This window comes from Chiloscyllium punctatum, chromosome 1 (assembly GCF_047496795.1).
Source record: "Chiloscyllium punctatum isolate Juve2018m chromosome 1, sChiPun1.3, whole genome shotgun sequence".
NCBI lineage: Eukaryota > Metazoa > Chordata > Chondrichthyes > Orectolobiformes > Hemiscylliidae > Chiloscyllium > Chiloscyllium punctatum.
The window spans coordinates 82936503-82963559 of NC_092739.1; the positions used below are offsets into that span (position 1 = coordinate 82936503).

General features: G+C 39.8%; 1 protein-coding gene across 3 annotated transcripts in view; it reads right to left on the reverse strand.

The window, feature by feature from the left end:
- Positions 1-27057, reverse strand: part of LOC140476947 (zeta-sarcoglycan) — a 956705-nt gene that overhangs the window by 132592 nt on the left and 797056 nt on the right. For all 3 annotated transcript variants that reach the window (XM_072569948.1, XM_072569957.1, XM_072569968.1), the window contains exon 4: positions 1577-1664. In XM_072569948.1, the coding sequence (XP_072426049.1) occupies positions 1577-1664 (88 nt within the window). The remainder of the gene's footprint in view (positions 1-1576; positions 1665-27057) is intronic.

Consider the following 27057-nt stretch of genomic DNA (forward strand, 5'->3'; position numbering starts at 1 on the left):
TGGCCATTAACCCACTTTATCAACTCCCTACCTCACACATCCCATCCAGTCTTTCATTCATTTACTCACATTCACACTGAACATTTAAAGTTAGCATTCAGCAGCTAATGCTGTAAAAACAAGATCTGACTTCTCTTCCTTCCCCCAATCTGATGGAGCTCTAAGAAGCCAGAGCCACACATTTTAGGAGAAGTTGTTATGGAAGATCTAGTAAGACATGTGGAGATAAGTTTAAATTAAGTGGCAATCTGATGATTACTGCTCCTTGAAAGATCCAGACCAATATTTCATCTGACTGTAAGATACAAATGTTTGTGCATATGGAAGGGGTAATTCAAAATATCCAAGATTCTGTGGTTCAGATCCTTCTAGTACTCTTTCAATTTTAAATATATAATACTTAATTGATGATATAATGACGGGCAATTGCAAAGGAAAGCAGGCTGTCAAAAACTTTCTGTGAGAGCGAGATTGAAAAATAAGTGTTTAGTCCAATCATTAGGCTGTTGAGATTTTTATGACGAGGGGTGGAAATCACATCCAAGACATATCCCATTTTATCTCAAATCCACATGTATGGACTCTCTAGCAGATCTCCAGGCAGTGATCAGCTGTCAGTACTCAGGCAGACCTCAGGTTCCAAACCAAGGAACTCTAAGGTCAGCTGGATCACCCCAACCATAATCTGCCAAGTTCAGCCATTTCACACAGATCAAACTGAGACCTTCTGGGGTGGATGACTCAGCTACATGTTCAGTTGATTAACTGAGCTGCTGACTTTTTCTTTTACCCATTGCAGAGATGTATGCATGCCATTTTAATAAGAAGTACTTTGATTTCTCAGAGTGTAGTTCTGTACACATTAAAATTCACACCAAAAAACTGTTCAGCAAATTTATCTATATTTATGCAAATGATTTTATTCCTTCACAGGCCTCATTCCATAATTCAATAGCATTCTGATGATTATTCCTGTTTGACATGTAGTTGCATATTCATGTTAGAAATAAACTGAACATAGAAGAAAGCACTAACTTTATTCACATATCAAGCCATTCGAAGATTAAAGTTTCTTTAAAAGTCAATTAAAAATTAATTGACTCACTAGAAATCAGCAGCAACATGCATAATGCAAAATTTTGATCTTCTGTCAGATTTCTCCCCAAGTGTCAGATGTTACAGTTAAAAGAATGTTAGAGATAAAATGGCGATCATATTATAAATCTAGTGGATAAACATGCCGCGAGAACTATTACATTGATGGCTATGAAAAAGTAGTCTGATAAGAAGGTATTTTTTAATTAAATACTATGAATCATTTGAAATGAAGGCTAGCATTAAGCATGTTGATAAGCAAATGATCAAAAGCTGAAATATCTTCAATCAAAAGGAAGTAAAACTATTCACTTATTTAGTTCAATATTACTGTGGACATACTTTGACATAAATGTGATGAGACTTGAGGGACTGTGCAGGCATTAATCTGAACCAATTTAATACAAAAGCATATCATCCAATTAGCTGAGACATGAAGTGATTCTGACCAAAATGCACAATTATAGAGTAGCAAACTCACCAACTGTCAGCTGCCCGGTAATCTGTCCAAGGTTATTGCGAGCATTCACGGTTACATTCCTGTCAGACTGCAACATCAGTGGGCTGTCCTAAGAAATAATGACAAGAAAGGAAAAATGGGGTAGGAAGGATAAAAATGATATGGAGGTGAGTTTGAAGAATGCAACTTAAAATCACCAGGAACAGTTTACAGTTTCCTCTGCCTGATTCATAGTCATTTAATTCAAATCATCTGCAACTTATTGTTGCAGGTGTTAAATTTGCACTTGACTGGGCCATTGCAATGTTATTTGCATTGCATGATTTCAACCTTTATATAATTCAGTATTTTTAGCATTTAGAAATGAGTAAGTTGACCAGGAGTAGATGGCATCCATCTTTTACAGAAATCTATTCTGAGGTAGTTTAACAAAACATTTACATTCTTATTTAGTCATTTCTCTTATGGATATTGTTAGCCAAACAAAAAAGGAAATTAGTGACTAAATTTAAAATGATTTGTTTCATAAGCAACACTTTGAATCCAACATAGCTCCATCTGTTTCTATTCATTGAAATACCTAAAGGCAGTAAATAAGGGGAAAAATCAAGCTTATTTTGGTCCATCCACGGATGTGAATTGCACACAGGTTAGACAAATCATGCATTTTTTTTCCACGTGTTTGGGGAATATGGCTAATACTGGATGGGTTAATATTAATTAATTTCCCATTCTTAATGACCTTGGAGAAAGTGACAATGTGCTGCCTTCTTGAACCACTGCAGGCCTTGAAGTGTAGGGACACCTGTAGACACCTATAGGATTCTGACCCAGTGACAATGAAGGAACAGTAATATAGTTCCACCATATGATAAAAGGTTCTTTTTCAGAATGGCAGCCGGTGACGAGCGGTGTCCCGCAGGGTTCGGTGCTGGGGCCACAGCTGTTCGCATTATATATTAATGATTTGGATGAGGGAACCGGGGGCATTCTAGCGAAGTTTGCCGATGATACAAAGTTAGGTAGACAGGCAGGTAGTACTGAGGAAGTGGGGAGGCTACAGAAGGATCTAGACAGGTTGGGAGAGTGGTCCAGGAAATGGCTGATGGAATTTAACGTGAGCAAGTGCGAGGTCTTGCACTTTGGCAAAAAGAATATAGGAATGGACTACTTTCTAAATGGTGAGAAACTTAATAAAGCCAAAGCACAAAGGGATCTGGGAGTGCTAGTCGAGGATTCTCTAAAGGTAAACATGCAGGTTGAGTCTGTGATTAAGAAAGCGAATGCAATGTTGTCTCTTATCTCAAGAGGGTTGGAATATAAAAGCAGAGATGTACTACTAAGACTTTATAAAGCTCTGGTTAGGCCCCATTTGGAGTACTGTGTCCAGTTTTGGTCCCCACACCTCAGGAAGGACATACTGGCACTGGAACGTGTCCAGCGGAGATTCACACGGATGATCCCTGGAATGACAGGTCTAGCATATGAGGAACGGCTGAGGATACTGGGATTGTATTCGTTGGAGTTTAGAAGATTAAGGGGAGATCTAATAGAGACGTACAAAATAATACATGGCTTTGAAAAGGTGGATGCTAGAAAATTGTTTCTGTTAGGCGAGGAGACTAGGACCCGTGGACACAGCCTTAGAATTAGAGGGGGTCATTTCAGAACGGAAATGCGGAGACATTTCTTCAGCCAGAGAGTGGTGGGCCTGTGGAATTCATTGCCACGGAGTGCAGTGGAAGCCGGGACGCTAAATGTCTTCAAGGCCGAGATTGATAGGTTCTTGTTGTCTAGAGGAATTAAGGGCTACGGGGAGAACGCTGGCAAGTGGAGCTGAAATGCGCATCAGCCATGATTGAATGGCGGAGTGGACTCGATGGGCCGAATGGCCTTACTTCCACTCCTATGTCTTATGGTCTTATGGTCTTATGAAGGCTGCAGCTTTGGAAAGTGCTGAGAAATGTTCCAAAGTGAGTAGCTGCAGTGCATCCTATAGATTGTGCATACTGCTACCACTCTGAGTTGGAGTGGAGCGGGTTGCCAATTAAACAGACTGCTTTACCCTGGGTGGCGTCAAGTTTCCTGAGTATTGTTTGATCTGCATTTATCCAAACAAACTGAGTCTATTCCATTACACTCATAACTTCTGCCTTGTAGATAGGCAGTGGAGAAAGAGAGAGAGAGAGAGAGAGAGGAGGTGAATTACTGGAGAATTTATAGCCTTTGATCTGCTCCAGGGCCCACTGACATGTTTCAGGCCAGAGTCAATGAAAGGAACCAAAAGAGAAAATCCTGGAAAATCTCAGCAGGTCTGGCAGCATCTGTAAGGAGAGAAAAGAGCTGACGTTTTGAGTCAAAGCTCATAACTTCTGCCTTGTAGACAGACAGTGAAAGGAGGTTTTCAGTTTCTAACTAAATAATGCAGGCCTGCTGATAAAACATGCTTATTACAAACAGGAATAGTTATTGTAATTTGTTTCTAACTGTTCAGGTGTAGATTATACACTTAGTCTGTAAGTTAACTTGACAATGTGCACCTCCTCTCAACTCTGCCTGGTGAGTGCACAATTTTTTCAAATGATACCATTGAAACCTTGCTCAAATGTAAACATAACTTTGATTACTATCTTTCATGAAGTTTGATATATTTTAATATATGTAAATATCATCATGAAGCTTGGAAATATTGTTATTTTGATTTCCATATTGTATTTAAAGTTACACAAACAATAAAATACCTACTTTCAAAATTGGAGTCTGATGGACCATGCAGTGCTGTTCACACTTCATTTCACCTAGAATTTGCAAAATGGAAACAAAAATAGACTATTCTGCTCCAATCCTGCACTGCCACTCAAAGCTGGTTTACATCTTAATACCCAATGCTTTTGCTCTACATCTCTTGAAATCTTTACCTAACAAAACTCATAGACCCCCTCCCCTCCATATAAAACCCTCTGTCCTTGCACCCTAATAAAACTCACATAGTATCCATTACAGACAGACCTTAGGAGCTATACTGAAATTAAACAAAGTTCTAAATATATTTTAGAGTCCAATATGTATAGTTCTTTTCATGAAAGGCGTATGTACACTTAAGGCCGGAATACCATATAAAAATAAACAGTTAGGTTCATAACCCTATATCAAATGCAAGTTATTACAAAAGTAAAATATAGTATGGGTTTGAACTCTGAAATAAACAGCAAGTGTTGGAAACAGCAGCCCAGGTAACATTGATATTTTAGCTGTCTACACTGTCTGGATGGAAAGCTCGAGTCATAAATTTCCTGGCTCACCATTAAAAAACCCATTTACTATTTTGACTCCTCAAATCTGCAGAAGGTTTAGCTCAGCACTTGACTACATTCTAGTTATATTCAGGTCTGTTCAACCTTCTAGCACATATCCTTCACAGCACATCATCCAACCACCCCCTCTGAGTGTCACCCATACCAACTCCATGTCCATGCATCCACTCTTAAAAATGCAAGGTCTTTTTTTCACAAACTGAAGTAGAGTATTTGCTTTGGTTGATTAACAGTTTTATGAGGTAATCACAATTTCTTCTTTCATTGATCTGTGTTTATTTAATGCCTGAATATTTATCTGCACAAAGAGAGGCTTTTTTTTCTGTACTTTTGATTGTGGACTGAAATAGGCAAAGAATTGTTTACATACCAAGAATTGCTAAAGGCTTACTGCTGTTTGTAAAAATAAGTAACCTGACACTCATTGTAATCACTGTGTATACAGCTGCTGCTTCAAGCAGTAGTAGTGGAAGATTCAGACACCCAGCAGTCAAGGCTTTGTTCAAATGGAGATTCAGCCAGCAACAGTTAGCTGATTGGTCTCTTGACTGGTAGCTACTAACTTCTGCCTGTCAACAAATATGTGATTAGTTCCCAGGTAGTTGAACAATTTGGTTCTGTGAACAAGATCAGAGAAGCATTCGCATCTCCCACAGCTAGGGGGCCATGACTTTTCTCTGCAGCACTAACCCACCTTAAGCCTGTAGAAAATCAATTTATTTTTCCTTCAGTAGCTGCGATTAGTTATGACTTTTGATTAACAAGTCAGAGACCTTTTATAAATGTGAAACAATCACCCTGTTCCTTCTGCAAACCAGTGAGAACATTTGGAGAAAGGGGATAAAGCAGTAGTATCCTAATCAAGACAAGAACCATTCTTCCAGTTTTGTGTATATGTGTGTGTCTGTGTGTCTGTGTGTCTGTGTCAGAGAGAGAGATAAGTGGGTTACAGCTTTATCAAGTACAATTTTATAATGGCAGCTCACAAGTGTTTACTTATAGCTACAGTCTTCTTATTTGTAATAAATAGCAATTCTTGTTAAGTATGGTACTTTCTGTCAACACAGGTGCAAAAGACAGGTAAATTGAGGAATGTTTAAAATTTGTGGCACCTCTGGGAATAATGGTGCTTTGTTTAGTTATTATTCACATTTACTGTTTCTCCTTATTTCATTTTCTCTTCTGTTTAGATGAACTCCAATGAGACTTTGAGCATCCGAAACCACCCTGCAGTGAAATACAGAAGTAAACTTACACTTTACTAATTTGCAGCATTTGCTTTGAAGCTTGAGTGTGCTAATCATCTTTACTGCTATTATATTAAAAGGCTGTCTAATTTAAAGAGCTTAGAATGGTACCACCATGATAATTAGAATGTCAACTGTCCATTAGATTGTGAAACATTTAGTAAAATAAACATTGGTTTCTATAAATAATTATAACATGCTGTTTCATGTATTTCAGTTGACAAATACTGAGGTGGAGAGGATAGAAGAGGCACACCATTTGAATCAATATCTGCTCTACCATTGATTTTAAAGTGAAGATCTTGCATTTATTTAATGTTCAAACATATACCAAAGTGCTTCGCTAACAATTAATTCCTTCAAAATGCAGTCACAGGGTAGATGAACAGTGAAAATCACTAAGTAATCAGCAGGGAAATGCTCTCTGCTTGCTGTCCAAATACTTTTTTTGTGTTTTCACATGGAGTGCTTTTATCTTACTGTTAGTTTCGTGCATTCCTTCAGTATTAAATAAACAATTATATGATATGATCAACCATTTTAGGAGTTACCATTGACCAGAAATGGGACTGGCTAGCCATAGAAATGTTATTGCTTCAAGGGAAGGTCAGAGCCAAGGAATCCTGCAACAATTAACTCACCACGGTCTGTCCACCATCTACAAGGTACAAGTCAAGATTGTGATGGAACACTGTCCAGTTGCCTGAGTGAGTAGCTCCAACAACACTCAACCAGGACAAAGCAACTCACTTACTTAACACCACATCCTCAAATATTCACTCCCTCTGCTACCAATATACCATAGCAGGAATGTGTACCCATCTGCATGATGCAATGCAGAAATTCACTGAGGTTCCTTCGACAGCACCTTCTCATGACCACTACCATCTAAAAGACAAGGCAGCAGATATTTGGGTACACTACTACCTATAAGTTTCCCTCCAAGCCATTTTCTATTCTAACTTAGAAATATATCTTTGTTTCTTTACTGATGATTAATCAAAATCATACCACTCTCTCCCTTTACAGCATTGTGGTTCCACATATACCAAATGGACTGCAGTGGTTCAATAAGGCAATAGACCAGTATCTTCTCAAGAGTAACTAGGGTTGAGCATTAAATGTTGGCCCAGGCAGTGATAAACATACCTGTGAATGAATTTCTAAAACATTATTCTGTTCATACGATTTTACTGTGGTTCCTTAGTACAGTAAGTTATTAAAGCTATTCTATTCAATGACATCACCATTACCAATAAGAGAATTGTTCACTGAGATCTTTTTCTTTCTTTTCCTTTATTTTGGATCACCTGAGATATTATTTGAAGTGCTCTCAACATTAGTCTTTTTGCCACCTATCCACCAATTTAAATGTTTGTTAGTTGTCCCTAGCACAGTCTGTCAGTGCAGTATCATTAACCAGGTCCTTTCTTTTTCTTTTAAATAAATCTTTATTCCAGTCTGAACTTTCTCTATTAAAATGATGACTTTTTCCAACAAGCTTCCCCTGTGTATCATCAACAGATAGTCAATAACTTTTACAGAGAGCTGCAGGCAAACCACTTGAAAACATCAATCAGTTTTATTTAAATGCCAATTACAATCATATATCTGAATCATAATGCCATTGATCATATTTGAGGTCGAGGAGAAGACATGATCACAAAAATAACTTCACAGCGAACCTAATCCTGAACTTAACATCATTCATACCTCTTGCAAGAGTTGCTTAACAATGACCAAAACCACGACACCTGACCATTCCTTGCCCTCCTTGACATCTGATCATTCCTGGCAGGTTAGGTTGATTGGCCATGCCCTTAATGTCCAGGGATGTTCAGGCTAGGTGGATTAGCCATGGAAAATGCAGGGTTATAGGGATCAGGTGTCTGGCTGAGATGCTGTTGGAGGGATAGTGTGGACTCAGTGGGTCAAATGGCCTGCTTCTACAGTGTAGGCATCCTATGTTTTTACAAGTTCTCTTCCACAAACAGTTCCAGGACACCTTCGGGCCTGAATGCACTTCCCCTTTGAAAGAATGAGACCAGTAGCACAGGCTTGCTTTAAGAGATATTATCACTTCAAAGCATATTGAGTGCTGGTTGCACATAGTTGCTGTATTATTGATATGGATATAATGGAGTATCTTGTGGTGAGGTGGTTATCATATGCTCAAATAGATTGATTGAAAAGTAATTGTTATTTCGCAAGCAGCACAAAGTTGCCTACACTGGAAGATGCAAATTAATCACAAATTATAAACCTCATGCTTATCTTCAAACATCATCAAACTTTGAACCCCTCTGAACCAGACATCTTGAATGCTGAAACTACTGTAGGTTTTTCAATCTCGTAACAAATAATCACTTGAAATCATGATATTAGAAATAGTAAAGATGGAATATATTATTTTTAAAAAAGGAGCAGAATCACATCTGTATTCAAGTTCAATTATATCTACCTTCTTACCCTGATTCTCTTGAGTCCTATCCCATGTACACAAATGATCCACTGATGTATAAGGCTTGAATCTTTTGCTTTGGATTTGAATCCCTATTTCTGACCCTAGGTCAGTGACAACAACATAGGAAAGCTAAAGAATGATGTTTTATGCAGCCAGCAGGAAGAGTTAGTCTCTAAATTAAGAAGCTGCACCTCAAAGATAATAATCTATGGATTACTAACTGAAACAAAAGCAAGTTAACATAGGACACATCTGGTTAGAGTAATGAATTCCTGGCTCAAACCCTTGTGTGGGAGAAGTATTGATGATTAATGAGGAGGGAAAAACTAAAGTCCAAGTTATAAAGCTAACCAGAAATAGTAAGAGTTTCTTATTCTAGTGAATGGAGCAGCAGGCTCGATGAGCTGAACAGTCTACTCCTGTTCCTGTTTCTTATGTTCTATGGTCTTATATTCTAAAATGAAAATAATTTACAAACTTGTTTCCAAACAAAGTGAGTTTTGGAAATTAGTAACAGGGAATAAGGACTTGGCAGATGAATAGAGCTGGGTTTTGGAAATATGAATACTGCACTCTAATTATTCCTTCGTTTGTCATCTTGTCATTGTTTGATTTTTTTCAATATCCTATTCAATCTTCTGACCTATCACCAATATTTGCACAATTACACGCTTTATTTTTAAATTTGATATTAATGTTGAACTTGTTTTAGTAAAAACAGATGATCAGACTTCATGACAGAGGATACCAGCAACATCCAAGAAATGGCTATAAATCATGAAACAAAAGTAAGAGAGGAACTAAAAAAAATGAAAAGAGGGCTGATATCTGACAAGTCCCCAGGTTCAGAGGGGTTTTATCCTTAAATGAAGTGAGACAGGAGATAATTGATGAGTTGTTTTTAATTCTCTTAAATTCCTGGGATTCAGGGAAGGTTCCAGCAAATTGGAAATTTGTGAATGTATCTTCTTTATTAACAAAGATACAATGCATGAAATTACAGGCCAGTTGGCTTAAAATCTATAATAGGGGAAATTCTTAAAAGCTATTATTAAAGAAGTTATAAAGGGCACTTGGATTAATTCAAGATAATGACAAGGAATCAACAAGAATTTGTGCAAGTCAAATCATGTTTAACTAACTAATTTGAGAACTTATTACGAGCTGTGAATAAATGAGATCCAGTAGTTATACAGAGTTGGATTTAAAGAAGGTGCTTGATAAGGTGCCACATCAATCGTTATTATGAAAAGATATAAACCAATGATATAGGGAATAACATATTGGCAAAGGATAGAAATTAATTCACTAACAGAAACAATGAGTTACATAGATGGGTGATGCTCAAATTGGCAGGATGGAATAAGCGGTCCGTCACAAATTATATAAATGATGTAGAAGAAGGGACCAAGAGCATGGTTACTAATTTTGCTGCTGACAGAACAATAGGTAGGAAAGTAGGCTGTGAAGATGTAAGGAGGCTACAAAGCTGTAGATAGATAAGACAGTAGGCAAATATCTGGCCAATAAAGAATAATTTGGGCAAATGAATATTTGTCTATTTTGGCAGGAAGAATAACAACAATACATATTAGTTGAATGAAGAGAGCTTTGAGATGCAAAAGGTTCATGCTGAGCTGGTACATGAACCAAATAAAATTTGGTATACTGATGCAGCAAGCAATTAGAAAAAGCCAATGAAATGATATTGTTTACTATGTGGAGTATTGAGTACAAAAGTGAAAGGGTTATGCTTCAGTTGTAACAATGAATTGGTATAAGGGCATTTGAAATAATATGTATAATATAGTTCATATTTTGAAGGACATCAATGAATTGAGACACTCACAAATGTGTGATGGAACACTCTCCACTTATCTGGAGGAATGGAGCTCCAATACTCAAAATGCATGACACCATCCAGGTCTAAGCAGATCCTTTGATTGGCACCATATCCTCAAACATTAACTCCTCCATTACTGATAGACAACAGCAGCAGTTTGTACCATCTACAAGATGCAATGCAGAAAGTCACCAAGGCTCCTTAGGCAGAGCTTCCAAAACTCATGACCTCTACAATCCAAAAGGTGAAGGACAGCACATACATGGAAAGGCCACAACTTCTAAGTTGCCCTCCAGGTCAGCTACCATCCTGATTTTGAAGGAATAGTGATACATTTCCATGTCATTGGACCTCAATCCTGCAGTATCCCCATTAACAGCACTGTGGGTGTACCTACACAAAATGGATTACTAAGAATGCAACACACACATCATCAAGTCAAGGACAATGAGGAATGGGTAATTAATGCTAGCCCACCAAGAGGTGTTTCCATTTCTTGAATGAATGAAAAACGTCTCTTGTTCTCTGAACAAAATCACCTCATACTTCTCCAAATTTAATGTCATCATCTGTCTATCCAGCCATCCACTCCAACAACTTGTCAACTTTGGAGATCAGTCTTTCTTACAGTTTATAGTGCTTCCAAGTTTCATAACAAATTTTGAAATTGTGCCCTGTATTGCAAGGTCGAGATCATATACCTATCAAGAAAAGCAGAAGTCTTAATACTAACCCTGGGGAACTCCACTATAAATTCACCCATCCTGAAAAACATCCATTAACCATAACACAGTTTTCTATCTGAAAATGTTAGTTTCAAACTGTACAGTGACAATTTGTCCCAATTAGCTTGTGAAGATAAGATTTGTGTAAAATGCTTTAAACAAGATTATTTTTATCAGTAAATTTCTGCAAGATTTGAAAGGAAATCACAGTTGGATTGATGACATCATTGAATGTAAGAAACTTTAAAAAATACTGAACATAATTCCAAATTACTAAGGCATCTTCCTTAACCTAAAGAACTGGGGATATTAAAACAGTATTATGATCTTTTATAACAAATGTAATCAATAGAAAAAAATCAATAGCTCCAATAATACATAAAAACTTTCTTTAGGCATGCTGGAAATATGAACGAAGAATGGAAAATGCAAGAGAAACTCAGTAGGTCTGGCACATCTGTGGAGGGAGAGGGAGTTATCACTTTGGAGTTCTGAAGAAGAATTATACTGGACTCCAAATATTAACTCTGTTTTTGTATCTGCAGATACTGCTCGATCTGCTGACCTTCTCCAGCACCTTCTGTTTTAGCCCCAGGTTGAAAGTGATCTTGACAAATAAAAGGCAGGGGATACTGACTGTTCTACTAACGTTATTGAAAAACAACAAAAATTCAGATACAGTACGACCTCAATTACCCAAACATCAATTATCCAAATTTTGGATTATCCGAACAAGGTCTCAAGGTCCTGTAAAAACAGCATTAGGCAACTCAGCATTCAGTTATGGGTTAGACAGCATTATGGCATGCACTGGCAGATAACCGAGAAAGGTTCGATAACCGACACTCAAATAACTACTTGTTTACGGTCAGATCAGTTATTTGAACAATCAGTTATCCGAACAAAACACTCCCTGCACATGTTGTTTGAACAATCAAGGTTGTGCTGTATTGTGAATACTGAAACATTGCAAAAGCAACAGAATGTGCACATGGGAATGGAGATAAAAATAACAAAGGAAAAAATAAGAGGATAATAGGCATAGAGTCATAGATGTCTAGAACAAAGCAAAAGGTCTCTCAGCTCATTGAGTCTGTGCTGTCTAGTGATTGAACTGAGGTTCGACAGGTGGACATCATAGAATATGGGTTCCCTAATCAGGGCTGTTAATCTGGTCCAATGAGGGAGCCCTGGCTGACAGAAATAAACAGGAGTGTCTCTTGATCCTAGGGCACCCGTTACAGAGGAGGGAGGGCAGGTCTGAGGACCTCCTCGTGGGTCTGCTCCTGGGCGTGGTCAAACTGGCCATCAACAGGTCCAGGCAGGAGGCCGTGGAAGGGGTTGTTAGGGCCAACTGCCTGCCCCTCTTGTGTGGTTACATTAGAGCCCAGGTGTCTCTGGAGAAGGAGCATGCGGTGTCCACCAACACCCTGGAGTTGTTCAGGGAGAAGTGGGCGCCGCAGGGAGTGGAGTGCATTATTTCCCCGTCCAATTCTATTTTGATTTAATTCTTGCTTTCCCCTTCACTGTTTGTTCACACAGCATTGCCCTTTGATGTGAAGGACACTGCTTGTCACTGGCCACTTGGGTGTTTCTTTTCTTCCTGGTGGTGGAAATTTGAATAAAGGTTTGTGCACCTTGTGTCTTTCACTGTGTCCCACACCTGCACACACACAACATGGGTGCTGGGGAAAAAATAAGCACTACCGCAGTTAGGCGGTAGTGTGGGGTAATTGGGGTAAAAAAAGAGAAAGGAAAAAGAAAGAAAGAATATAAACAGGAGTGTCAGTTATCAAAAAAACCCAGGAATGTCTGTGGTTCTGTTCACTCTGACAGCCGGCTCTGAGGGAGCTGGATTAGTGTCAAGGACTTTCCCCATGTAAATACAGGGTGACTTAGCCTCTGTGGAGTTATTCTACCCTGGTCGAACACAACCAATGAACTATTCTAATCTCATTTTCCAATACTTGGTCCATAGCCTTGCAGGCCTTGGCTTTGCAAGTGTACATCTTGGAATGGAACAAATAACTATAAACAAAATATAAATAAAGTGAATATACAGGTAAGAATGAAAATTAAAAGAAAACAGTGGAATAAGAGATGAAAATAACTAAAGGACAGCCCATGCTAGAAAATGTATTTAAAGTATTCAGTTTAAAATCAAACTGCATTATTTGCATTGTTCCTTCAAAGAGCTGACACAGACAATGGCAACCTTCTGATTCTATTATTTCAGACCAGTTGTTTTCTTGAACTGCTGTTAACATGGTGAAAATGCTTCCGCCATCTTTGTTTGAGTTTGACAGGACACTTCAGAGAACAGTTAAGAGTCAAACACATTCTTGTGAATAAGTGTTTGATATGAGTCAAACCAGTCAAGGAAATCGTTCTTGAGAAAACACTTATGAACCAGTTGGATATTTAAGGTCCTTTTCCCCCTCAACTGGTTTTGTATCCTTTTGGCAATAGGAGTCTTGCAAGGGATGTGTTGGATAGAATGATTGGCTGTTGGCACCCTTAATGGATCTTGGTTGGGGTGATTGTGAAGAAATCTGGGTGGCATGGTGGCTCAGTGGTTAGCACAGCTGCCTCGCAGCACCAGGATCCCAGGTTTGATTCCAGCCTCAGGCTGGAGTCCACCTGTGTGGAGTTTGTATATTCGCCCTGTACCTGCGTGGGTTTCCTCCAGGTGGTCTGGTTTCTTCCCACAGTCCAAAGATGTGCAGGTCAGGTGAATTGGCCATGGTGTTAGGTGCGTTAGTCAGAGGGAAATGGGTCTGGGTGGGTTACTCCTTGGAGGGTCGGTGTGGACTTGTTGGGCCGAAGGGCCTGTTTCCACGCTGTAGGATATCTAAAATAGGCAAAAGTCCAATTCCATTATGAATCAACCCCAGCATATATTTTATTTGTATTACAATTCAGCAATGTAGAAAATCATGCATAAAGATAATAAAAGATTCTGCATGTAAACTCTCTTCAATACTGTATTTAGTCAAAGAAATAACTTGTACTTATGTAGCAATGATCATTATGCCTGAACCTGCCATGACCTGTTTGGGTCTAAATTGTACCTTGATTGATAACTCTTTATTTGTGAATATAAAGTTAATATTTTGCACTATTTTGTGCTGCAGCATGTGTTACCACAAAAAGGGAACATGAAATTTCCGGTAGCAATCTCTTGTGTAAGTTGATTCCAATTGGTGTCTCGCATATTGAAATTTTGTTTTAAGGTACAAATGGAAAACTGCATGAATACACATCAAATGTGTCAACTGCATTATGCACTTTCAAATGCTTAGGCCAAATTAAGATAGACATTGTTTCCAGTTGGAGACAGAAATGTTCTGCATGAGGCTCTTAATTGACATGAACAGCACTTTGCAATCATCAAGGTTAATTTGTTTGCTCCAAAGCCAACAATGACAATGGCAAAGCCAACAAACAAAAAAAACAGATTCTCTCAGTGATAGATGGTTGACTTTAATGCAAAACCATAAATGAAATTTCAGGTTTAAGAGTACATAGCCTTTCTGATCCTGTATTTTTCTAAACTCTCATCAAAAAGTACTTTCTCCTTCTTATGAAGTACTTCTTTAGCTTTAAATTATTCCGATGAGTTATATCCATGTTTGTAATATAGCACAATACTGCCTGCCAAAGCTCCACCAGAAGGGATCATAGCCAACTATAAATTTAAAACACATAATGCTTGTTCCAATAAAAATGATTTTTCAATAGCCATCATGCCAGTGTGTAAGGCATTGCAATTATGTGAAGGAGATAAGGTTGGAAATGTACCAAATGTTTGTTAAAATGTCAAATAAATTTACAATCCACACCATCAGAACTACAAGGGTAATTCCAAAGTGGTTTGTGATCTGTAGTGCATGAGTAGCCAGCATCAATCTCCAGCAGGTTGGAGATATCACTCAGGTAGTGGGCTAAAAATTGTTCCCGGGTGAATAACTAACTCTTTAGCTCTATCATAGGTATGTGGTAATATATTGGCCAGAAGACAACCATTGATCTGTCTATCTTATCCTTCCAAACTTACATTACACAATCTGAAACCCAGATTAATAATCTGTATAACTTTTCCTCATGTAACTTTACACCATCAAACAGTTTTTGAAAAGAAGGGATTGGGATTCTTCAATATTTGAAAGGAAGATATCATATCAACATTATTATGGTACCTTTAATGTGGCAAGATGTCCCAAAGCACTTCACAAGATCATTGTAAGAAACATTTTGGTCATTAGCATTGTAAGAAGTGTTTTAAAGGAGGAAGGATGGGTCAAGTGAAATGCTTTGGGAGGGAAATTCAAAGCCATCGGTTCTTGATAGCTGATGCCAGTAGTAAAACATATCAAATATGGGAAGCTCAAAAAGTCATAATTGAAGAAGTGAGTTATCTCAGACAATTAAAGGGCTGCAGAATGATAAAGTACTGGGGAAAAGTGAGGTCAAAGAGAAATTTCAACAAGGGGATGAGAATTTTAAAGTGAATTCATCACATAACTGGAAGCCAATAGAGGTTAGTAAGCTTGAGGTGAATGCTAAATAAAACTTGCTCTGAATTAAGATACAGACAGCAGCATTTTGGATAAACTCAATTTTACAAGGGGCAGGGTTGGAATGGAATACTGGTCAGGAGTGTCTTGAAATAGTCAAGACTAGGGATAATGAAAACATGGGTGAGGTATTCAGCAACAGTAGAAAGTTTACTGGTGTCAAGCACCTAAAATGTATATCCAAAGATGCCAGCAAAATTAACTTAGGAGATGGCAAACTCTTCAGGTATGTCTTGCAAGTTTAAAATAATTGTATAACATTCCAGTTGAGTAGAGAAGCAAATAGTAGAAATAGTAGAAAAGCAAAGTCCTTCCTGAAGAAGGGTTCATGCCCGAAACGTCAATTCTCCTGTTCCTTGGATGCTGCCTGACCTGCTGCGCTTTCCCAGCAACACATTTTCAGTAGAGAAGCAAATATGACCACTATCCTTATGCATAGCATAAATTTGTGTTTTATCTTGTTTTTTTTTGAGAAATGCTTAATTTATTTATGACAAATAGCTCAAGGCACCTGGAAGGGCAAAGTTTGAATAAAATGAGCCAACATGAATTTCAATGGGACATGTCATGTCTGATAAATTCACTGGATTGGGCAAATAATGCATCTTGTATTTATTGTTTCGAATTTGTGAGACCATTAAGACATTTCAAAGGTTGAAACCACCAAAGTAACATTTAGTTGGTGGAGCTATTGTCCCTCAATACATGTGGCACGCAGTGCCTCAATACTGCAAGTGCTTGGTCGCTTATTTGCACATATAAAATAAATATTTACAAATGAGAGGGACCGTATTGTTGAAGAGGAGAGTGCGAAACGGACTGGTAAGCTCGAAGAGATATTTGTTAGGAAGGAAGATGTGTTGGGCATTTTGAACAACTTGAGGATAGACAAGTCCCCCGGGCCAGACGGGATATATCCTAGGATTATGTGGGAAGCAAGAGAGGAAATTGCAGAGCCGTTGGCAATGATCTTTTCGTCTTCACTGTCAACGGGGGTGGTACCAGGGGACTGGAGAGTGGCGAATGTTGTGCCCCTGTTCAAAAAATGGAATAGGGATAACCCCGGGAATTACAGGCCAGTTAGTCTTACTTCTGTGGTAGGCAAAGTAATGGAAAGGGTACTGAGGGATAGGATTTATGAGTATCTGGAAAGACACTGCTTGATTAGGGTCAGCCAGCACGGATTTGTGAAGGGTAGGTCTTGCCTTACAAGTCTTATTGAATTCTTTGAGGAGGTGACCAAGCATGTGGATGAGGGTAGAGCAGTGGATGTAGTGTACATGGATTTTAGTAAGGCATTTGATAAGGTTCCCCATGGTAGGCTTCTGCGGAAAGTCAGGAGGCATGGGATAGAGGGAAATTTGGCCAGTTGGATAGAAAACTGGCTAACCGGTTGAAGTCAGAGAGTGGTGGTAGATGGTAAATATTCAGCCTAGAGCCTAGTTACAAGTGGAGTTCAGCAGGGATCAGTTCTGGGTCCTCTGCTGTTTGTAATTTTTATTAATGACTTGGAAGAGGGAGTCGAAGGGTGGGTCAGTAAATTTGCAGATGATACGAAGATTGGTGGAGCTGTGGATAGTGAGGAGGGCTGTTGTCGGCTGCAAAGACACATAGATATGATGCAGAGCTGGGCTGAGGAGTGGCAGATGGAGTTCAACCCTGTCAAGTGTGAGGTTGTCCATTTTGGAAGGACAAATAAGAATGTGGAATACAGGGTTAACGGTAGGGTTCTTAGTAAGGTGGAGGAGCAAAGGGATCTTGGGGTCTATCTTCATAGATCTTTGAAAGTCGCCACTCAGGTGGATAGAGCTTGTAAGAAGGCCTATGGTGTATTAGCGTTCATTAGCAGAGGGATTGAATTCAAGAGTCGTGAAGTGATGTTGCAGCTGTACAGGACCTTGGTAAGGCCAAATTTGGAGTACTGTGTGCAGTTCTGGTCGCCTCACTTTAGGAAAGATGTGGAAGCTTTGGAGAGGGTGCAGAGAAGATTTACCAGGATGTTGCCTGGAATGGAGAATAGGTCATACGAGGATAAGTTGAGAGTGCTAGGCCTTTTCTCATTGGAATGGCGAAGGATGAGGGGTGACTTGATAGAGGTTTATAAGATGACCAGAGGAATAGATAGAGTAGACAGTCAGAAACCTTTTCCCCGGGTACAACAGAGTGTTACAAGGGGACATAAATTTAAGGTGAAGGGTGGAAGGTATAGGGGGGATGTCGGGTGGGTTCTTTACCCAGAGAGTGGTGGGGGCATGGAATGCGCTGCCTGTGGGAGTGGCAGAGTCAGAATCATTGGCGATATTTAAGCGGCAATTGGATAGGTACATGGATGGGTGCTTAAGCTAGGACAAATGTTCGGCACAACATCGTGGGCTGAAGGGCCTGTTCTGTGCTGTATTGTTCTATGTTCTATGTTCTATGTTCTAAACAATTTAATGCCAGTTTAAGGTCCGGCCGCGGATGCCTATTATTTGCTTATACCAAAGTAGCAGGCTGTATACATTTAGTTCACAATGTACATGCATTGCCTACCTAGTATACTGGTGACTTTACTAGTGATTTAATGCTCACATCAGGAATGCCACGATATAACTTACAGGCTTGCATGTTTAGACTTTCAAGGTCGGAAGTCACATGGTACCAGGTTATAGTCCAACAGGTTTATTTGAAACCACAAGATTTCAGAGTTGCCCTTTTGTGACATGAAGTCACCTGGGAATTTTGTGCATATAAGTAATAATCTAAGTGGCATGCTGGCCTGTCCCAGCAAAATGTCTTCTTTTAGATCTTATCCCACCCTTAACCAATATCCATTGTAGTACCAGCACATTGACTGGGCCAGAGATACAGCAACAAGTAACAAAATCTTGAGTTGTACTTTCATAGGCTTCAATGACAAGCATTACAAGACCGTCCATAGGAAAAGCAGCAACCTACTTCCCAATCAGCTGAGTCTGTCAGCACAACACACTATGGAGCTCGCAAAGCTTCTTTAATCAGAAACACTATGCTCTGGTCATTTGTATGAAAAATGAACTTAAGTTTTCATACACATGGCATTAAATTAATCACCTTTCTTACATTTGGCATTTTGTTCTGCACTATAGATTAATAGCAGCTTCAGAGTCTGCGTTGTTAAGAAGTTTGTTAGTAAATTGTCTGAATAAATTTATTGCAGGGTGAGGAGTGGGGAAAGGAATGTAACAAATATTGTGTTGTAGAAATGCTCCAGTGTAATTATAAAGTTAGGGGTAAAAGAAGAACAGCAGAAACATTGAGTTATGATCTGATTTCGAACATTTTTGTTTGCAAGGTGCTGATGTGGTCTATCTTTTCTCCTGTTTCCTTGACCATCAGATCATTCTTATCTGTTGAAGAAGCTGATACTGGTCCTCCTCCTGCATTTCCAGGCCCCTCAGCAATACACTGTTGTCTGGTATGCACCACACCACATGACACTCAGCTGGAGCTAAGTGGTCCAGAAACTAAACATTACTTGTGTTTTCTTGTGGAGTGCCCGGGAAGGATTTTATCTTTGATCGTACGTACCTGTTTGTATACTATGTGACTGGGCAAGATTTCCTCAGTCAGGCCCACAAGGGACTATGCTTTGTTTGTCAGAAACTCTCCAGTTATATCAGTTCAGCCACTTTGTAGCTAATCACAGAGCTGTTGGCAGGTAATAACTGATCAGCCTGTCACAGGTAGTCATTGCTGACCAAATCTCTATTTGACACTGCCTTCTACCGCCCGCTTGTTTGTAGCCACACTACTTGAACCAACAGCATGACAAACAGCATATGCAATTCATGTCAGGTAACCTGTTTCTTTTCAAAAAAGGGCACAGGAATGAGCAGGTTGTCTTGTGTGGAAATTTAGGCTGCGCCTGATCCTCAACAATTTAGAAGAATCAGAGAATCATAGAGTCGTAGAATCATTCAGCTTGGTAACAGACCCTTTGATCCAACTCATCCATGTTGACCAAGTTTGCCAAACGAAATTAGTCCCATTTTCTGCAACTTGACCCATATCCTTCTAAATCATTCCTATTCACTTACCTATCCAAATGTCTCTCAAATTTCATACTTGCACTTGCCTCTACTATTTCCTTAGAATCATTGAATCCCTACACAGTAGACACAGGCTTTTTGGCCCAGTCAACTCCACACTGACCCTCCAAAGAGCATCTCACTCAGACCTACGACCCTACCCTATCCCATTACCCTGAATTTCCCATGGCTAATCACCGATCCTGCACATCTCTGGACATATGGGGAATTTAGCACGGTCAATCCACCTAATCTGCACATCTTTGGACTGGGGAAGAAACCAGTCACATCTGGAGGGAACGCATGCAGGCACAGGGAGAATGTGCAAACTCCATACCAACAGTCACCCAAGGGTGGAATCAAACCTGGGTCAATGGTACTGCAATCCTAACCATTGAGCCATCATGTCACTCAAATTCCTCTGGCGGTTCATTCCACATACAAATCACCCTCTATGTGGAAAAGTTGACTCTCAGGTCTCTTTTAAATCTTTTTCCTCTCAGCTTAAAAATATGCCATGTAGTTTTGAACTCCTCCATCCGAGGGAAAACACCTGTGCTATTCGCAATATTTATGTCTCTCATGATTTAATAGACCTCTATAAGGTCACCCCTCAACCTGCTACTTTCCAGTGAAAAATGTCCCAGCCTATCCAGCCTCTCCTTGTAACGCAAACTCTCCAGTCCTGGCAAAATCCTGGTAATTCTTTTCTGAACCCTCTCCAATTTAATAAAATCCTTCCTATAGCAGAGTGACCTGAGCTGTACACAGTACTCCAAACGTGGCCTCAGCAATATCCTGTACAATCGTTGCATAATGTCCCAACTCCTTTACACAAAGGTCTGAGCAATGATCGTAAGTGTTCCAAATGCCTTCTTTTCCACTCTGTTTACCTGTGATGCAACTTTCAATGAACCAGTTACCTGAACCCTTAGGTGCCTACACACCGCCTTTGCGATCAAGATCCCTTTGTAATCCCTAGGTAACCTTCTTCTCTGTTCACGATACCACCAATTTTAGTGTCATCTGCAAACTTACTAACTATGCTTCCTCCATTCTTATTCAAATCATTTATATAAATGACAAACAATTTTGGACCCAGCACCAGTTCCTGCAGAATGTCACTGGTTACAGACCCACCAGTATGAAAAGCATTCAGAGGTAACTTAATTGAAACATATAAGATCTTGAGGGTGTTGACCAAATGGATGTTGAAAGGACAATTTAGGAAACAATCTAACCACTGTCCCTTGACATTCAATGGTGTTACCATCACTGAATCCCCCACTATCACCATCTTGGGGGGGTTACCATTGACCAGAAACTCAACTGGTCTCACCACATGAATGCAATGGCTACAAAAGCATGTCAAGGCTAGGAATATTGTGGCAAGCAACTCAACTCCTGACTCCCCAAAGCCTGTCCATCATCTAGAAGGTACAAGTCACAGGGGTGTGATGGAATACTCTGCACTTGCCTGGATGAGTGCAGCCCCAACAACACTGAAGAACCTTGACACCATCCAGGACAACACACTCCACCTGATTGGCAATGCATTCACAAGCATCCACTCCCTCAACCACTGATGCTCAGTAGCAGCGTGTACTACCTACAAGATACACTGCAGAATTGACCAAAGATTCTCAGATAGCTCCTTCCAAACCCACAACCACTTCCATCTAGAAGGACAAGGGGAGCAGATACATAAGAACACCACCACCTTCAAATTCCCCTCCATGCCACTCTTAGAACATAGAACATAGAACATAGAAAAATACAGTGCAGTACAGGCCCTTTGGCCCTCGATGTTGTGCCGATCCAAGCCAACCTAACCTACACTAGCACACTATCCTCCATATGCCAATCCAAAGCCCGTTTAAATGCCCATAAAGAGGGAGAGTCCACCACTGCTACTGGCAGGGCATTCCATGAACTCATGACTCGCCAAGTAAAGAATCTATCCCTAACATCTGTCCTATACCTACCACCCATTAATTTAAAGCTATGCCCCCTCGTAATAGCTGACACCATACGTGGAAAAGGATTCTCATGGTCAACCATATCTAAACCCCTAATCATCTTGTACACCTCTATCAAGTCACCCCTAAAACCTTCTTTTCTCCAATGAAAACAGCCCCAAGTGCCTCAGCCTTTCCTCATATGATCTTCCTACCATACCAGGCAACATCCTGGTAAACCTCTTCTGCACCCGTTCCAGTGCCTCCACATCCTTCCTATAGTATGGCGACCAAAACTGCACACAATACTCCAGATGCGGCCACATCAGAGTCTTATACAACTGCAACATGACCTCAGGACTCCGGAACTCAGTTCCTCTACCAATAAAAGCTAGTACGCCATATGCCTTCTTCACCGCACTATTTACCTGGGTGGCAACTTTCAGAGATCTGTGTACATGGACACCAAGATCCCTCTGCTCATTCACACTACCAAGTATCCGACCATTAGCCAGTACCCCAAGTCATCATCCTGACTTGGAAATGTCTCACCTTTCCTCCACTGTCGCTGGGTCAAAATCCTGGAATTCCCTCTGTAAGGGGATTGTGGGTCAACACACAGCAGGTGGACTGAAGAAGTTCAAGAAGGCAGCTCATCACCACCTTCTCAAGGGCAACTAAGGATGGGCAATAAATACTGGCCAGCCAGCCACATCCATATCCCACAAGTGAATAAAAAAACTAGAAATAGGATCATCACTTGAAATAAGATGTTGGCCCCCTTAAGACAAAAAGGTTGTGGTTAGGTTGGACATGAGTCTTTGAAATTCCTTTCCTCAAATGGCAGAAGATATAGAATCTTTAAATATTTTTAAGGCAGCATTGGATAGAACCTTGATTATCAATGGATGACAGATTTACAGGGACATGCAGGAATTAAAAGTCAAGGTTAAAATCAAATCAGATGTGACCTTAGAGAGTGGTGAAACAGGTTCAAAGAGCTGAGTGGTCTATTTATGTTCCTTGCTTGCATGTCCTCTGATCTGTCAATAATCCTTGGCTTTGCAGCCAGTCCTTTTTCCATTTCAGTCACAATTAAAAATACAAAGTAGAATACATTCTTCACAATTGAAATTTTCAAGGTAGAGATCCTGTCTTCCAATGTTCTATGTTCGAGCTGGAGTCTTTTAGATGGGATGCTAAAGTGAGACTGATCTGCCTGCTGAGGTGGAAAGTTTATCATCGACAAGATTCAGTGTAATCACTCACCAAACAACCTTCGATGATACTTTCTAAACCAATGATCTCTATCACCTGGGACAAAGGTAGCAGATGCATAAACCAATGATCTCTATCACCTGGGACAAAGGTAGCAGATGCATGGGGATGCCGCCATTGACAATTTTCCTTCCAAGCCACTCACCATCTTGACTGTGAACAATATCTCTATTCCATCAGCACTGCCTGATCAATGTCCTGGAGCTTCCGCTGTGACAACATTGTAGGTATTCTTGTAGCACACAGACTACAGTGGTTTTAAGCCAAAAGCTCAATTAAAGACCTTATCAAGAGTAATAGGTGATGGGACATAAACATCAGCCTAGCTAGCAATGCCCACATCATACAAATGAATAAATTCAAAAAGGGCTCCAAATTTAAAGGTCGTACATTATTTTGGAAGGAGGATTGGTGAACAGACTGGAAGCAGAGAATAGATAAGCCTGGCATTTTCAAGATGGCAAGCTGTAATGAGTAGAGTGCTTCACAAATCAATACTGGAGCATGGACAGTCATCCATTGTGCTGAACAACTAAAGAACTCTCCGGGAGAGTCACCTCTGATGGGAGTGATCAAAACATAAGGATGAAGCATTTGCAATTATCTTCAACCAGGTGTGCTGAGTGGATGATCCATTTGGCACTCCTCTGGAGATCCCCAGCTTCCCGGATGCCAATCTTCTGTCAAATTGCTTCACTCCACATGATACTAAGAAATAGTTGGTTACGCTGGATACTGCAAAGGCTCTGAGCTCGAAAACATTCCAAAATCAGAACTTGCTGTGCCTCTAGTTCCTGAATAGTTATAACAAAAGCATTTACCTGGCAATGTGAAAAGTTGTTCAGGTATGTCCTATACAGAAAAAGCAAGACAAATTCAACCTGGCCAATTATTACCCCATCAATCTATTCTTGATCATCAGAAAAGTGGTGAAAAGTGTCACCAACACTCTTATCAAACAACACTTACTCAGCAACTACCTGATAACTGATGTATATTCACACCAACAAGTACAAGGCAATGATCATATCCAACAAAAGGAAATCTTGCCATCACTCCTTTACATTCAATGGAATTACATTACAGAATCCTCCATTATAATTGGCCAGAAACTGAACTGCACTCACCATAGAAATAAATTGGCTAAAAGAGCAGTAACACACTCCTGACTTGCTAATGCATGATCACATGTACAAGTTACAAGTGAGGAGTGTGATAGGATATTCCCATCTTGCCTGGATGGATGCAACTCCAACATTCAAGAGACTTGACACCATCCATGTCAAAGCTGCTTGTTTTATTGCCATCACTGGGCCAAAATCCTGGAAACTCCTTCCTAACAGCGTTGTAAATTGACCCATAAACATGGACTGCAGTTATTCATGTAGGCAGCTCACCACCACCTTCTCAAGGGAAAATAGCCATGGGCAATAGTACTTGCCCAGTCACTGATGCTTAAATCCATTTAATGAATTAAAATATTCCATATTGTTGATCGAGAGTAAAGCATCTGAGCTCACTGATGATAAAGAGCGGGAGACTCTGAGCAGAGAGGGAATGTAGGCCATATAGAAAGCAGAAGAAGGTTACAAATAGTCCAGAATTAAAAGTCTGCTAATGAAGAGACAAGAAGCTAAACTTCTTTGTCTTTCAAGCCTCAGAACTCAAAAGTTCAAAAAAAATCAGAAAGGGAGTAACAATTTATACTGCACAGTGTCGGTTGCAACATAATTGGCATGGAAATACAACAGGAACAGTTAATTATATTAACTGCTCCATAGCTATTTCCTCATTGTAGTATATTCAATGTATTATCATATTCTTTTTTATCTCTGAAGAATACCACTGTCGTATTCTAATTGAAAACGAGGGACTGGAATAAGCCAATCACTGCTGCATCACCATGGCAATGTCATGACCATTGAGAGTTGACTTGCCTGCTTTGAATTTAATTCAATTAGTCAAATTTGACAGGAAATAAACACTGCTGCACCTTTCTGTCGATGGTAGCCCAACAAATCAGCCCTTCCTCTCATGCTATATCATATTTTTTCCTTTTCTAAATTTGATATTCTTACAAATGGGTGCTGAAATTGATGAGGGCAGAGTGGTGGACATGACCTATACGGACTTCAGTAAGGTGTTCGACAAGGTTCCTCATGGGAGACTAGCCACTTGGATACAGAACTGGCTCGAAGGTAGCAGACAGAGGGTGGCAGTTGCTTTTCAGACTGGAGGTCCGTGATCAGTGGTGTGCCACAAGAATCGATGCTGGGTCCACTACTTTTCATCATTTATATAAATGATTTGTATATGAACATAGGGGGTATAGTTAATAAGTTTGCAGATGACAACAAAATTGGAGGTGTAGTAGATAGCGAAGAAGGTTACCTCAGAGTACAACGGGATCTTGATCAGATGGGCCAATGGGCTGAGGAGTGAGAGATGCAGTTTAATTTAAATAAATGTGATGCGCTGCATTTTGGAAAAGCAAAACAGAGCAGGACTTATACATTTAATGGTAAGGTCCTAAGGAATGTTGCTGAACAAAGAATAATTGGAATGCAGGTTCATAGTTCCTTGAAAGTAGAGTCGCAAGTAGATAGGATAGTGAAGAAGGCATTTGGTATGCTTTCCTTTATTGGTTAGAGTATTAAGTATAGGAGGTGGGAGGTCATTTTGTGGCTGCACAGGGGATTGGTTTGGCCACTTTTGAAATATTAAGTGCAATTCTGGTCTCCTTCCTATCTGAAGGATGTTGTGAAACTTGAAAAGGTTCAGAAAAGATTTACAAGGATGTTGCCAGGGTTAGAGGATTTGAGCTATAGGGAGAGGCTGAATAAGCTGAGACTGTTTTCCCTGGAGCGTTGGAGGCTGAGCTGTGACCTTATAAAACCATGAGGGGCATGGATAGGATAAACAGACAAGGTCTTTTCCCTGGGGTGGGGGAGTCCAGAACTTGAAGGCATTGGTTTAGGATGAGAGGGGAAAGATATAATAAGACCTAAGGGGCAACATTTTCACACAAAAGTGGTACGTGTATGGAATGAGCTGCCATAGGACGTAGTGGAGGCTAGTACAATTACAACATTTAGGCATCTGGAAGGGTATATGAATAAGAATGATTTTGAGGGATATGGGCTGGGTGCTGGCAGGTGGGACTAGATTAGGTTAGGATATCTGGTCAGCATGGACAAGGTGAACCGGAGGGAATGTTTCCATACTGTATATCTCTATGACTCTATGACTCTAAATATCTCCGTCTAGGTTGGTATTGTGTCAGCAAGTCACCTTTTATTTACACTTGACCCTGACCCAGCTCCCTCATTGCCAGCTCTCAGAATGAACAGAACCTTTGCCATTCCTGCTTGTATCTGTCAACCAGGGTTCCCTGATTGGACCAGATTAGCAGCCCCAGTCAGAGAACTCAGGTTCTATGAGGTCCACCTGGCTGACCTCGTTATAATCACTACAAGTTAAAAAGCTGTAACTCTCTATCTCATGCTAAAGAGGCTAAGTAAATGTGCAACTTGGAAATAGATGGAATACAATGTAAAGTAGTATGAAGCTGTTCTCTTTGAAAGAAAGAACAGAACACCAGAAGCCTTTGAATAGATATGAAAATTTGAAATGTTTACTTTCAAAGGAATCTGAGTCCACTCATCCAAGAAGTGTGTAAAGGTAGCATGGGGTCTACCTAAAAGCTTGGAAGACAAACAACATTTTGTTCTTCCAAGAATGATGCATTTTTATTACAATGATTGTAATAAAAATGCTTGACCTGGAATACTTTGGTCTCTGATATGTAGATTTGTACACACTCTTTAAAGATTTAGTAGACTGGTTTCTGAAATGAGAATGTTGTTCTATGATTAGACATGGTAAACTGGACCTTCCATCTGTGAGATTTAGAAGCAGTCTCACTGATATATACAATATATATATATATTACTCTGATGAGGATTGTCAGTGATTGATTCTCTTGATGGAAATCTTGTAGATGAGGTAATAATGTCAGTATGTGGTTTCATCATGAAATACTTTGAC